General features: G+C 28.7%; 1 protein-coding gene across 1 annotated transcript; it reads right to left on the reverse strand.

Annotated features, from left to right (window-relative positions):
• Positions 1-2,392: 2,392 nt before the first annotated feature.
• On the reverse strand, positions 2,393-14,718 carry LOC111902429 (uncharacterized). Its single transcript, XM_023898257.3, has 3 exons — positions 14,116-14,718; positions 11,313-11,498; positions 2,393-2,751 (listed from the first exon to the last, which is right to left on the reverse strand). Exons 1-3 carry the CDS (start codon positions 14,650-14,652, stop codon positions 2,461-2,463), a joined length of 1,014 nt encoding a protein of 337 aa, XP_023754025.1. The 5' UTR covers positions 14,653-14,718; the 3' UTR covers positions 2,393-2,460.
• Between the last annotated feature and the right edge of the window lie 916 nt (positions 14,719-15,634).

The raw sequence follows: 15,634 nt of genomic DNA on the forward strand, positions 1-15,634 counted from the left end.
GTCAACCCCGTATAGATCTATACACAATTACCTCGCACTCCCTCTAGGAGACTCTGGTTATAACTACAGGGCTTACGGTGTACGCTAGGTAGGTACGATGAAAGAGTGTCTCATAAGAGCCTCAACAAAATTTACGCAAAATTATAGAATAATGTATACGAAGTTCTTAAGGTAGATTTATGACTACAGTTTTATGACTCGCGTTTTACAGTTTTATGACATACAATTCAACACTTGTATTATTTAAATGCTTTTTGATAATCAGATGATGACACGCGCATATTACAGTCGTAAAAAACGCTGCTTTGCTTATCGGTTATATTAAATTATTTATAACGATATTTATAAATAGTTTCTAATAGCTTGTTAACCTACGATGTGTGTTAAATCAAAAAAATATATATATAACAAAATATTATAGGTGTTAACCTTTGAATTAGTAAACTCCTTTACAATTATTTTACTAATCAAACCATATTTAAGTAAAATATTCAAGTGTCATGGTTAGTTTTTAACACACCAAAATTTCGATTAAGTATTTTGTAACACCAAAAATAAATATACTTTATTTTTGGTTGTGACTAGAATTTGTCAATTTACACAAAAATTTCATAAAAGCTTGAAGATTATTATAATCCCACAATCTCACAAGTTTTTTGTCGTAAAAGCTTACATAACCCAAAATTTACCATTTTTGATGGTAAACTCCCATATTTACCATTTTTTAAACTTTAATAAACATAATTTTTATAACATTTCCTTGACATTATTTGTGGTTTTTAACACACGTTTCAAAGAGTCACTTTCACTAAGCAGCTTGTCTCATTTCCAATATAATACCGAAAATATGTGAAACTACATAAATGTAACTTATTCCAACAACTTGAGACTTTGTAAAATCTCGAGTTTTAAGGAGTTCTAGCATGAAATAACAACATTTCAACACGCATAAACATATAAACATACAAGTACATGCAAATATCCAAAGATTTCAAGCAATATCTGACTTGTAATCTCCCCTAAAAGAATGAAAAACTTGGAAAGAGTGGGGTATGAAGCTCTCCTTGGGAATTTCGAAATGCGGAGGAAGAATAAGAAGGATTTTCGAGTCTAGCTTGCGTTCTTGATGGGATTCTCAAAATTTTGGGTGTTCTAAGGAGCTTAACACACAACAAAGTGTGTAAGTTGAAAGTTCTAAGCATATATATGAAGCAAAAGCACTTGACTCAACCATGGAGTTACCAACTTTATGATCCTTGGATGAAAACTTCCTTGAAGAACATACACACTCACACGAAATCTTAAAGAGAGGGAGAGAGAGGATGAGAGAATGTTGAATGTTAAGAGGAAATGAGTTGGAGTTGAAGTTGTGAATGAGGGTGGGAGAAGGGAGATAGGTCGAGGGGTAGAGAAGAGAGAGGAGATGGTAGGAGTTGACCTATGGGGATGATGGGAAATGTGTGGATAAATGGGAGATAATTCCTTGGGTGTATGGTGTGTAAATGTGAGGTGTCATCTCTTATTACCCAAGTCATTTCCCTTTTTTTTTTTAATTATAAATGGGCCAACCGATTAGGGGGGGGGGGGGGGGGGGGGTTTCTCGGCCCACATGATGGCCCAAATTGGTGGGCTTCGATTTGGGTTGGTCCAAGAGAGTTTTCGCCCCACTTAAAAGGTCTTCGTCCCATTAGAGCCCTAAATAGGGGTTCTCGGCCCAAATAAGACTCAAGTGTGGTTTCGACCTAAAGAGAGGCCCACTAGAAGCTTTCGGCCCAAAAGGCCCATTAGAAGAGTTTTCGGTCCAAAACAATGTTACATAAAAGTTTTCGGCCCATTAGGGCCCAAGGAGGGGTTTTCGGCCCAACAAGGCCAAAAGAGAAGCTACCGGCCCAATAAGGCCCAATAAGGATGTCTTGGGCCAACAAGGGATTTGGATTGAAAATCTTTGGCTAAGGCCCAAAAATGATTAAATTTGGCTTATTGGGTTGACTTTTGGGCTTATACTTGGTTGTTTCGACTTGGATGACAATGTATGAAGGTATGAACTTAATAGCATTGAAGTTTGAATTTCACTAAATGAAGTGTTGCAAGATTACACAAGGAGATTATCTTGTACCAGGATCATCATTCGTAACCTTAGTTTGCTAGTTGTGACAATATGTAGGAAAATGATAGGAAAAATAATAGGAGGATCTTCATGAGAAATTAAAAATCCTCCTAAATGCTAATACTGAAATTATCAAGTGGTTGTCGGTTCATAGCTAAATGCTAATACTAAAATTATCTTGCTAATTTGAAATTGCATAACTCTAACCATATGCTATTACCAAAATCAATATGACTCTAATAACTAGAATTTCAACTTCACCAAAAAATAATTAACAACATATGCTTGATTGAAATTATTCTTTCACGTGTTAAACATGTTTCATTTGGATGAAATATAATAAGTATTAAGAATCATAATAAATTACAATGCTTATCGTACATTAAAGATTTATGTTGTTTATCATGAGTCTTATTGAGGATTAAAATGCACTCTACCCGATGACGATAATTAGGACTAATTAGCTTCCCAACGACATGAAATCTTGACCTAAGTTTGAAACGAACGACCAACGATAATCCTTTTCCAGAGTCCAAAATGTCTTGCATAATTCTTCCTGCACCATACATAGGTTTGTTGGTTGTTCCCAAGTATAACAAGAAAGATGTTGGTCCATTACTTGATGCGTAGAGTGCTCGTGTTTCCTGAAAATGAAATTTAGCCAAACATGATTATCCTGTATAGTTCAGAACAGGTAGGTTGCATTTGGTTTATTGGTTGTTTAAGTTGAGATTTTAATCCAATCAACATGTTTAATAAAAGATGTTGAGATTTTTCAACAGTAACCAATATGTTAGATAAGCTAGTTGACCTCATTTAAATCTATTTGTTTTAGTCTAAACCCCTTCTTTAAGGTGCTAGATAAGGGACTTGAGCTCACTTAAAACTATTTGTGTTAATCCCAGCCTTTACTAAAGCTTGATAGTGATAAGAAAGGCATCCAAAGTGGTCGATTTTTGAAAACTGGGCACACATATGTTTGGCATCTAAAGTGGAAACGACCACCAAGAGTGTTGAGGATATGTCACAATTGCAAAGCTTAATGGGTGATCTTAATGGGTGATCCAATATGTATTCCAAGGATAATTAGATACATTATTGGAGCAACTGGTTACCGATAAAAGTTAATTTTTTTGGTCGAGAATGTTGTGAACATGATACGTTCGAAAGAAGCTTTGCTTAAGACGGGTGTGGGAGTTAACTCTCTTACGTGTGCATTGTGGTGCTTAAACGTAATTGAAATGCCACTTTTTTGCACCGTGTTCTTTTTTGAATAAAATCTGGAAGAATATTTATAACTGGCGTGATAGTAATTTTTTACATCCATTGAATGTTGATGACTTGTTGGGGGTCACAAACATTTTAAGTAATATTACAAATTACAGAAAAGTTATACATCCCATTCTTTTGAGCACATTGTCTTTTATATGGTGTCCGGGGAATGAGAAAATTGAGGATATTAAGGCGAATGCTTTCCTTTGGATAAAGAACAGGGGTATATTAGTAATTTTTCATTGGTTTCTTGAAATAATTATTTTACATCATGAACTATTATCTGATCCATTAGATAATGTTTCCAGTTTGTTGCTAGATTTTTTTCATAAAATTTGTTCGTCGTTCAAAGGGAAATAGATAAACAAGTTAGACTCCAACTTAATCAACACGAATAAATTCTAACATATATAAAATAAAAAAGATTAGACTTACTAAGTAAGTTAATAAACCAAATAGAAGTTCAAAGTTAAAATAAATAAATAAATAAATAAACATACATAACTACAATTTAATTGTTTCAGTAGCTTTATAATTTCTATGACTTTATGGTTTTCTTGGTCTATTTTTCTAATTTATAAGATTAAATAATACAAGTTAATATATATATATATATATATATATATATATATATATATATATATATATATATATATATATATATATATATATATATATATATATATCCCTATTCTAATAAAAGAATAGCTTTAATCTCATATTGACAAATATCATGCAATGAGAACCCCTCATTAATGTTATGTATCATTTATCATGCCATTTGTCAACCTATTAATTATTCATTTCAAATTTCAAATTTTAAATTTCTCAATTTAATTTTATTAAATTAATAATTCATTTTTAATTTAAATTTCAAATTTTAAAATTTATTCCTTTAGTTATATTAAATTAATAACATTATATTAAAAAATAAAATAAAATTAATATAAATTATAAAATGATATAACTCCACGCATTTATTTAAATCAACGATTATAATTTTATATAACTAAAAAATATCTCTTAAGTAATAATTTATTTAAAATAATTGATTAATAATTTTGATTTTTTAATAGAAAAGTTTAATTAATTTTATAACAGTGATAATCACGAGTTATAAACTAGTATATATATATATATATATATATATATATATATATATATATATATATATATATATATATATATATAGGGTCTGGTTCCGATTGAGATTTTTTTTCGGTGAGCATTTGTGAAGGCACCTTAAGAAAACTGGAAAAAAAAATATATAAATCATAAAATCGAGCATAGTATTACATCGGAAAGAAAAAAAAATGGTTCATTAAAATTGAATTATGGATCATAAAAAGTAAATCATTGATCATAAAAATGATATATTCTTCAATTTTAGTGATCCATTTTTTTTTTAAATTTTTTGTCTCCGATATAATACTATGCTAGATATGAGTTGAGTTGTTGATATAATATCATAATTTAATCCAACCTACTTAAGAATTTTTAGAACAACAACATAACAAATTGTATTGAAAGAAATCAAATATCATGTTATCTTTTATTTTTATTAATCTTCTTGCACAATAGATTAAGATAAGTGTCAAAATAAAATAAATAAATAATTTCCAAAAAGTAATTAATGGATTACATATGTAATTGCTTTTTAAGGAGAGAAGGATAATTAGCAACAAAAACAGAAAGATATTAAAATTTTCTTTTATCAAATATAAAATGTTCGTAAAGGACTAGCAACCCTATTTAAGTAAACATATGAACTAAATTAACAAATTTAATTAAATATGTTAAACATCTTTTTAAGGTGTTTGAGCTATTTAAGTAAGAGATTTTTTGTATGCATCTCATAATTTCTCTTCCTTTTTTTTTGTGTGTTGTTAATTTTTTTTGTTTTGTTTTTAATGTTTTTAATAAATACATATTTCTTCGTTTGAATTATCCTTGTGTTATTTTTTTATTCAGACTATCTATATGTTATTTTTTTTTATTCATAGTCGTTAAATAAAACCTACACACAAACATACATATAAATGTTTGTAAATTTTTTGTAACACAAAGATACATCAAACGAAAAAAATAACATAATTATAGTCTGAAAAAAATATAAAGTTAAAGTTAAAAAGACATCAAATCAAATCAAAATTTTAAATAATAATAATAATAATAATAAGACAAAAAAACAAAACAAAATAAAAAAAAACAAAATCTACCATAATAAATGAAGGTTTCTGTTGCCACATATCCTCTTCTCTTTCATTTAGACACATGTCATTTTCTAGAATTTTTAAATTTTCTATTTTCGACTTGTCATTTTATTGTATTTTTCATTTTATTAAATTAAAATTCCATATTTAATATGTAAGTAATATATATATGTAAGGTATTTATAGAAAGGATTTATATATATAATGTATTCAATACATTAAAGCCTCATTAATTTTAAAAATTAAAATCATATATATTTATATATGTAAAGTATTAAATATCATATATATGATTAACTTGTAATAAATACGTTTCATCCTTTCTTATTTTAAAGTTCTACATTAAAAAATATTTTATGTTTACATTTTAATGTTTAATTTTTTTTAAATCAATCGGTATACTACACGGGTCTCACACGTAGTGATAAAATATGTTAAATCAAAATCGGTTAAAGATAAAAAAAACACAAAAAAGAAGTACATAGAGAAATTTTAAAAATTCGGATATACATATAACAACACCGAGTAAATAAACATTTGGAAGAATTTAATTAAATATGTTAAACATTTGTTAAAAATGTTGGAGATTAATATATAATGTTTTGATCCATATAAATTGGTATTTGTTTTCTTCTAATTTATTTAAAATGTTTATTATATAGGTGGAATTACTTTAAACATCATATAGATCAAGACATCTATTCTTTTTTCATTATCAACAATGTCATATAAATTTATCCGTTTACCCCACTTTTTATTTTTTTCATAATTTTACTATGTATTAACAAATTTTGGTAAATATTATAAAACAGTTTGTTATCTTGTTGTATTTTCATAAGATCGAACAATATCTTTTAAACTCTGTTTTAGTATCACGTAAATTGTTAATAACTTTTACACAATATATGTATAAAATATTTTAATATACAATTTCAAATATACCCTATCAACTAGGGCTATTATTGGATTTTTTTTTTTATTTTCGGTTTTTTCGATTTTATTACATTTTAAAACAATCAGAACCAAACCAAATAAGATTCAATTTAATCACTTTTGGTTAAATCCGTTACGATTGATTCGGTTGGTTTTAAAAGTTAAACCGAATAAAATTTCATATGTAAAAAAAAGAAACATACTAGACATTTACCAGATGAAAAAATCTACTATAATAAATGAAAGTTTTTTTTGCCACATGTCCTCTTCTCCTTCATTTAGATACATGTCATTTTTTAGAATTTTTAAATTTTCTATTTTCCACTTGTCATTTTATTATATTTTTCATTTTATTAAATTAAAATTTAACATTTAATATGTGAGAAAATATATATGTAAGGTATTTATAGAAAGAATTTATATATATAATGTATTCAATACATTAAAGTCTCATTAATTTTAATAATTCAAAAATTGTCATTTTTCTTATAAATTCAAAATTTTCAAATTGTTAAAATATTATACTTAATTTTTTTTTTTAAATAAACTCATGTAATACATGGGTCTCACACCTAGTCCTTCTTAATAAATAAAAGTTTTTTTTGCCACATGTCAATTTCTTATTAGTTTTGACACTTGTCATTTTGTGGTATTTTCTAAATAAATATTATCCAATTGTCAAGTTTTAGTTTTTTTCAATTTTTAAAATTAAAATCATATATATTTATATATGTAAAGTATTAAATATCATATATATGATTAACTTGTAATAAATACGTTTCATCCTTTCTTATTTTAAAGTTCTACATTAAAAAATATTTTATGTTTACATTTTAATGTTTAATTTTTTTTAAATCAATCGGTATACTACACGGGTCTCACATGTAGTGATAAAATATGTTAAATCAAAATCGGTTAAAGATAAAAAAAAACACAAAAAAGAAGTACATAGAGAAATTTTAAAAATTCAGCTATACATATACCAACACCGAGTAAATAAACATTTGGAAGAATTTAATTAAATATGTTAAACATTTGTTAAAAATGTTGGAGATTAATATATAATGTTTTGATCCATATAAATTGGTATTTGTTTTCTTCTAATTTATTTAAAAATGTTTATTATATAGGTGGAATTACTTTAAACATCATATAGATCAAGACATCTATTCTTTTTTCATTATCAACAATGTCATATAAATTTATCCGTTTACCCCACTTTTTATTTTTTTCATAATTTTACTATGTATTAACAAATTTTGGTAAATATTATAAAACAGTTTGTTAGCTTGTTGTATTTTCATAAGATCGAACAATATCTTTTAAACTCTGTTTTAGTATCACGTAAATTGTTAATAACTTTTACACAATATATGTATAAAATATTTTAATATACAATTTCAAATATACCCTATCAACTAGGGGTATTATTGGATTTTTTTTTATTTTCGGTTTTTTCGGTTTTATTACATTTTAAAACAACCAGAACCAAACCAAATAAGATTCAATTTAATCACTTTTGGTTAATTCCGTTACGATTGATTCGGTTGGTTTTAAAAGTTAAACCGAATAAAATTTCATATGTAAAAAAAAGAAACATACTAGACATTTACCTAATGAAAAAAATACAATAATACATAAAATATTATATTTAGTCTTTCATAATATGTTGTCTTTAAGTGTCTATATAACAAAAATATTATAGAAGTGAATTAATATAGCTTTACTCGTATAAATACAAAAAATAAATAATCAAATGTTAATTGACAATTGGCTAATTAGTTATTGCTTTTTAATACAATATCCGACAATTATAAATTTAAAATGATTCATAATTAAATAATGAGTTATCAAAATATTTTTTTAATAACTAATCCATCAATTTAAATAAAAATATTAATTTATAGATGTGAACTATAAAAGCATATATTAATTTAATAGGTCATTCAGTTTTTCGGTTTAACCAAAATAATAATAATTTAACTTAAACTATAGCAAATAAAATATTTTATTCGGTTAATCAAACCGAATTAACCAAATGACAAAATAACCCAAACCAAATAAACCAAACATCATTTGGTTTGATTCAATTATTCAGTTTTAATTTTTTTTATAACATCCATACACAGACTATCAACACTCTAAATTTAGGTTAGACTATTTGGTTGATTTTTGCCAATTTTGTCTTTCTATCATGTTTAAAATTTGAAAAGTCAACCACTACAACAAAAATATGAATAAGTATAAAACTTTACTATAGATTCAAAATTCATACCTATTATGCTACACAAATGATAGTTATTAGGGCTTTGTTGCTACGAAATCCAAATTTGTAGTTATATTGGCACAAAACTTTCCCACGAAATCAAAATTGTAGTTATTTCAAAATTCTCTTATAGTACAAAGGTGTGAGACTCGTGTATTACACGGGTTTATTAAAAATAAAAATTTAATATCAATATATAAATATGAAATATTTTGTAAAGTAATACTTTACATAATAGAATGTAATCTTTTGGAACATTTGCAAAAGAAATTAAATCGTTTGGAGTATTTATGAGAACTTATTATGAATTTAATAGGATAATTTTATTTCCTTATAGAACCCTTTACAATTTTATGGAATTTTATTTTAAGAAAATGAGAATCCCTAAAAAATGATAAATGAAAAATAAAAATTCTAATACTCTCACAAAATGACAAGTGTTAAAATGAAGGAGAAAATGACATGTGGCAAAAAAAACCTTTATTTATTAGAGAAGATTATACATGTACGTACATATTTACCTTATAAGGGTATCTTTAAGATTATCCTTTTCTAAAACATTTTATAAATTGAAAAATATTTTTACCAGTAGGGATGTCAATGGGAGCAAACGGGACGGGAATCACATCCCCCGCTCGCGCCCCAGAAATTCCCTCATTCTCATGGGCCCCTGACTCTGCCCCTAAAATGTCCAACTTTTCTACCCCCGCGCCATGCCCCCGATTGATTTTGGACTGTCTTTTTTGGGCTAAAAGAAGTTGTTATTTGGGCTAAAAAAAACTTTTTTTTTGTAACAAATAATTATTTATAGCAAAATTTTCATGTTAAAAACAAAAAAACTATGGCATCTTAAAAACAATATAATAACAACTTAAAATTTGTTTGTTTGTTGAATTTTCGAAGCTTAAAATCATATTATTGTTTATTATATTTATAAAATTAATATATGTATAATTTATTAACAGGGGCCCATGAGAGTTTCGGGACGGGACTACCCACCTCCACCCCCGCCCCAAAATTAAAACGGGGTTTAACCTTGCTCCCGTCCCGTTTCCATCCCTGATTTTTTAAATAAATATCTCTAAACGGGACGGGGCCCTCACGGGACCGGGATTCCACAAGACTTTTTGACATCCTTAATTATCAGTAGTTATAAAAATGTTTTTAATGTCACATTAACCACATAAATTCGAACCTTGTAATGATTCTTACATTTAGTAATAAATCAATTTAGCATATTTATATTTAAATATATAAATATTACTATTTTTCATTAATATACAAAAAAAAAAATTGATTCATTCAAAAGATTATTTTTTAAATTTTCAAAAAGACATAGATATCAAATATTAAAAAAAAAACATTATTATCACGTAATATTTAAATATTACGGGTTTTCTTTTATTTAAATGTTAAGGTTAACTAAATTTACTTTAAAAAAATAAGACGTATGTTTAAGAAAGCGACAAAGTATACGAGGGACTTTTTGTAACATTTATTAGAATAAAAGCTGATAATTTTAGAAAAAACGTTTGAAAAAGTAAACGATTACAAAATGTTTGTGAAATAAGGTTTTGATAAGTAAAGTTATAAGTGGAAAATAAATAAATAATTGAGATGCCCTAATTACCGTACATTGTCTTTCCTGGTGATCTTAAAAGTTTTTCCTCAACAAAGGAACCTAATAGTTTTTTATGAAACCGAAAATTATCTTACTCCTAATCTAATCTTAAACAATACCTATGTCTCTTAATAAGACGTGAACTTACGACCTCTCATTTGAGAGAATCACTCATTGACGCTAGGCCAAAGACCTTTTGGTTGAGAACCTAACGACAATGTTTTAAAACCTGGGTTGACCCGGCCGGTTCAACCGGTTGGACCGTGACCCGGAGTAGAAGACGGATCAATTGAGAACGGTTTTTTTTTGTAAAAATACGGATCGGATCGAACCGGCCGGGTTTCCCCTAAACCGCAGTTCGACCGCTTATATTGAACTGGTTAAAATTGGATTGAGCCGTTTTAATAAGGCTTTGATAGTTGGATACAAGGCGCGAACACCAAAACAATGAGCTGTTTGCGATTTCTTCAATGTTTAAACTTTATGGACATCAAATTATTGGTTTTATATGTTTATGAATTATACAGGAAAGTAAAACTATATAAAAATAGAAAAAGACTATAAATCGGGTTGACCCGGCGGCAAAATTTCATAAAGAAAACCCCAAACCCCCAGGTTTACTCACATGGTAGGTTGTACGTGGTCAATATATTGCCAATGATTTGTGATTTACTCACATGCTAGGTTGTATGTGGGTGTTGGGCGTCGGACATATAGAGGGTGTGACTTTCCCTTTTTACATTGGTATTTTTGTTATAAACCTATTAATTTTCTATTTATATTGCCGTCTCAATTTTTTTCCCTAGCGTTTTCTTAATAATTCAGACGGGATAAGTTAATATTTTTATGGATCAACATTGAACGTTTGGGTTTTAGTGATGGGTCAAGTAGAAAGCTTACCGATGAGGTTACAATAGGAATATTATTGAACGACAAAGTTAAAAGCTCGGGATGAATGTGAAGACCATACAGGCTAGACTTGATGTTTACTAGTAGATTTATTGAGCAATTGTAGGTGAGGAATTTGGTAGTAACGCCAGTGTTATCTACCCCTTCCCCTAGCTGAAATTCGTTCGCTGTTCCTACCTGCAATCATACAAACACTTAAATCATAAATCGAATCCATTTAGTTTTCATAAAGAGATGATTATTTGTATATGGGAAGTTTTGTAGATTATGATCACAATCAAACTTCTTCCTACAGAAGAAGGGTTTTTGCAATTAATATGTAATACCACTTGGTGTACATAATTTTTTATTCCATCATTACAAAATAAAGATACCAACCCATGCTTGTTGTCATATTTAACAAATTGGGGGTAATCATGCATTTTAAAGCTTACCACATGCATGCCTATTCATTATCGCAGACATTATCAACTTGTTAAAGGAAAAACCATCTAAAAAGTAAAATAATGGAGTAGTTCACTTTTAATACGGGCTTGGTTTATAATTGAATAAGTGAATATACTAACAACTTCAAGTTTTGATTTTTCTATTTCTTGATAATTGGAATTAATAAAATACGGAGTAATTGTTATACTAATTGTCCGTTGCTTCTGTTGACAATAAACTTTGTACTTAAATTTCGAAAACGTGTGTTTAATATAATTAAGAATATAAATTGAGTATAAAATTTATCAATACTATCAAAATAATAAATATAAAACTTAAAAAAAAAAGGTAAATCATAACAAATAGTTGTTCATATTTAAATTAAAACTCGAGTATAATATTCTGACCGTTCACATAAGATTTATCAAAATATGTTAATTCGTAGAAAGATTAATTATAGTTTTTTCTCAAAATTTTGGTTTAGTTTGTCGACTGAATTAAATTGAAATTAAAATACCGTTTATTTTGTTTTTTAATCATTTTTTTTATATTTTTCAAAAGTTTATTTTTATAATTATCTATTTAAAAAAGAGTTGTACTATAAGTACCCATTTATTCACATACACTCTCACATCTACGGGATGGACAAACACTCTACACTCACATACATGAAACAAACACTATTACACTCACATACAAGGAATGTTAACAACACGGAGTAAGAAATTGAAGAGGGAAATGTTGTAGTTGAATCTTGAGTTCAAATTAAAGCGAAGTATATTCATTTGAGTTTTGTTGTTTCTCGATTTACATTTTGGGAAAATGTTTTATAAGCCCAACCAAGTTTTTAAACCGTTCAAAAATCACAATTATGTTTTCTCTGTTAAAGAAAACCCTATGAACTTAACCTTTTGTCTAAAAAATTCTAACGAACTTACACTTTCGTTCACTTCTCATTTAGGGTCAACCGACTAATGAAAGTCAACGAATGACATGACTTATAACGTGTATTTAAATATCGGAAAATGACTTGTAAGACCAACGGAGTTTCAAAACCGTTCAAAAAACCTCAATCATGTTTTGTTTGTTGAAAAAAACTCAATAAACTTTCGCTTTTGTTCAATTCTCATTAGATGCAACCCGATTCATTAGGTATACAACTAGTTGGCAAATGATATGACATTATATTTAATGACATAGAATAAACAGATTAGAATTGCCCTTTATATATCGATTTTTAGGGCATGGAGAAGAGAAAAAATGAACGATGTATGTGTTCGATCTTTTGTAATAGCTACTTCATATTCCTCCTCTCAATCGTTGATGTCCAACCAAGGTCTACAAAGAAGATATTTGATGATGAAAACCCTTGTGGATGTGGACGTCCGTCTAGGATTTGGACATCTACAACGGAGGATCATCCATAGAAAAAAGTTCAGGGCTTGTTCGAACAGATGGGTAAGTGTAATTGAAAGTTTTATCATGTACATATTCTATCTATTTGTTTGGTTTCTTTCAAAAACAAAAACTTATTAAAATGGACATGATAAAGCTTTCAATTACACTTACCCATTTGTCCGAACAAGCCCTAAACATTATCTTTAGATGATCCTCCATTTTAGATGTCCAAATCCGAGAAGGATATCTACATCCACAAGAGTTTGCATCATCAAATATCTTCTTTGTAGATCTTAAGTTGGACATCAACAATTGAGAGGAAGAAGAAATAGCTATTACAAGAGATTAAACACAGACGAGGTTCGTTTTTCTCTTCTTCAAGCCTAAATCGATATATAATGGGCAATTCTAATATGTTTATTCCATGTCATTAAATATAATGTCATGTCCTTTGCCAACTAGTTGTATACCTAATGAATCTAGTTGCCTCTAATGAGAATTAAACAAAAACGTAAGTTTGTTGGGTTTTTTTTCAACAAATAAAACATGATTAGGAATTTTTGAACAGTTTTGAAACTTCGTTGGTCTTACAAGTCATTTTCCGATATTTAATTACACGTCACAAACAATGTTATTCGTTGACTTTCATTAGCTGGTTGACCCTAACTGAGAAGTGTAAGTTAGTTGGGGGTTTTTTAACAAAATGTTAAGTTCGTTAGGTTTTTTTGAAAAAACAAAACATAATTGAGGTTTTTTGAACGGTTTGAAAACTTCATTGTCTTTATAATTCATTTTCCCTTTACATTTCATGCTGCTAGTGCAAACCGCAACCACCAATAGCAAGGATATATTTTTCAAAAATAGTGACAATGATTTCAATCCTTGAAATTTCATTAATGTGAACGTAAGACTTGAACTGTTTCATGAATATTAGAAAAATAGCAAAGCAACTCCAAAGAAAAAAGGTTACCTTAACAGAGATATCGGGAGGAGGAGGCTTAGTAATGAGATAGAAGAAAAGCAAAGCAACTCCAAAGCTCACTAGAACCCTCAAGCTTATCTGAAACAATATCCATACACATGAATCAGAGTGTGAAAAAGATACAAGATCCCACATCTTCTTTCGAAAACCCTTCTCTAATTCCTCCTCATCTTCCTCCCCATTGATGCCACGAGCACCAGCACCATGTACATTGTCACCACCAACGAAAACAGAGCACTTTTCTCCCATTTTTACCACCACCCTCTCTACAGCATCATGGTCGGGGCTTTCTTGAGGACCATAAGGGATCTTCTTGTCATGTAAAAAAGAGTTGGTGGATCCTCGGGATGAGGAGTAATGAGAGAGGGTGAGTCGGCGTTGAGTGGCTGGTGAATGGAATGAGATTACATCGTGGTTGTAGTGGGAGACGGTGGTGGTGGGACTTTGGACGAAGTATAGGGCCGCGTATGGGTAGGACCTGCACAGTGCTTCTTCCTCCGATGACTCGACAACCGGGTTTGTCATCACGAGAGAGAGAGAGAGAGAGAGAGAGAGAGAGAGAGAGAGAGAGAGAGAGAGAGAGAGAGAGAGAGAGAGAGAGAGAGAGAGATGACTATCGGTGATCCACTGGCGTGAGTTTGGAGGGTTTTTAAACTGGCACAAAAGTGGAAAACAGTAAAACGGCGCTGTGCAAATATGTATATTTTTATCTTATTATGGCAAAATATGTTTTTGTTTGAAGTAATTACAAACTCTGTGATTGTGGTTATGCAATTGGACCAATTTCTTTTTTGTAACATAGTACAATGTAAATCAAACTTTTTTTTTCCCCACTTATTGTGTCTCGGTCGAAGGGCATTACTATGTTATCACATGAGGGTTTCTTTCTCATTTGGTTTTAATATAAATGACACCTAATATCATTCGCCTATTTTCCCCAACCATATTTATATTTTCTAGAGAAAATTTCTTACTTTTTGTTTATAATTTTTTGTTTATAATTATATTAGGAGGAAGACTCATATATTATATGGATTTATTTAAAAAAATGAAATACAAAATTTTAAACATTTGAGAAGTTTGAATTTATAAGAAAAATGAACAAAATATTAAATTATTAAAATTAAAATATTTTTTTTCTCTTTTATATGTAAACAAATAATCTATCTATTCTAATAAATAAAATTTTAATTTGCCACATGACACCTTTCTACACTCTATATTTGACACATGACATCTTCATGTTAATCCATTTTTTATTTTCCCGTTGAAATTCTTTTCTTTTCAATACACTTCCTATTCTTCTTGATATATCTGTATCCCTTGAAATCAGGAATAATTTTCGCCCCTTCCTCCATATACACTACCTTCCTTTTAAATTTTCACATCTCTACTTTTATCTTCTATGCTCCTTTTACTGGACAACCTTAGATAACCATCGTCCAATGATTATTGTTCATCAAATGGTTGTCATCTTGTTTCCATAAACGATTTTATGTAAGGTTTC

Source organism: Lactuca sativa, chromosome 1 (genome assembly GCF_002870075.4).
Source record: "Lactuca sativa cultivar Salinas chromosome 1, Lsat_Salinas_v11, whole genome shotgun sequence".
Classification (NCBI taxonomy): Eukaryota; Viridiplantae; Streptophyta; class Magnoliopsida; order Asterales; family Asteraceae; genus Lactuca; species Lactuca sativa.

Coding starts and splice junctions, on each gene's coding strand:
- LOC111902429 (XM_023898257.3), bottom strand. CDS start 14,652: ATGACAAACCCGGTTGTCGAGTCATCGGAGGAAGAAGCACTGTGCAGG. Junction 11,499..14,115: donor CTCCCGATATCTCTGTTAAG/GTAACCTTTTTT, acceptor GTATGATTGCAG/GTAGGAACAGCGAACGAATT. Junction 2,752..11,312: donor TTCCTATTGTAACCTCATCG/GTAAGCTTTCTA, acceptor TTTCATTTTCAG/GAAACACGAGCACTCTACGC.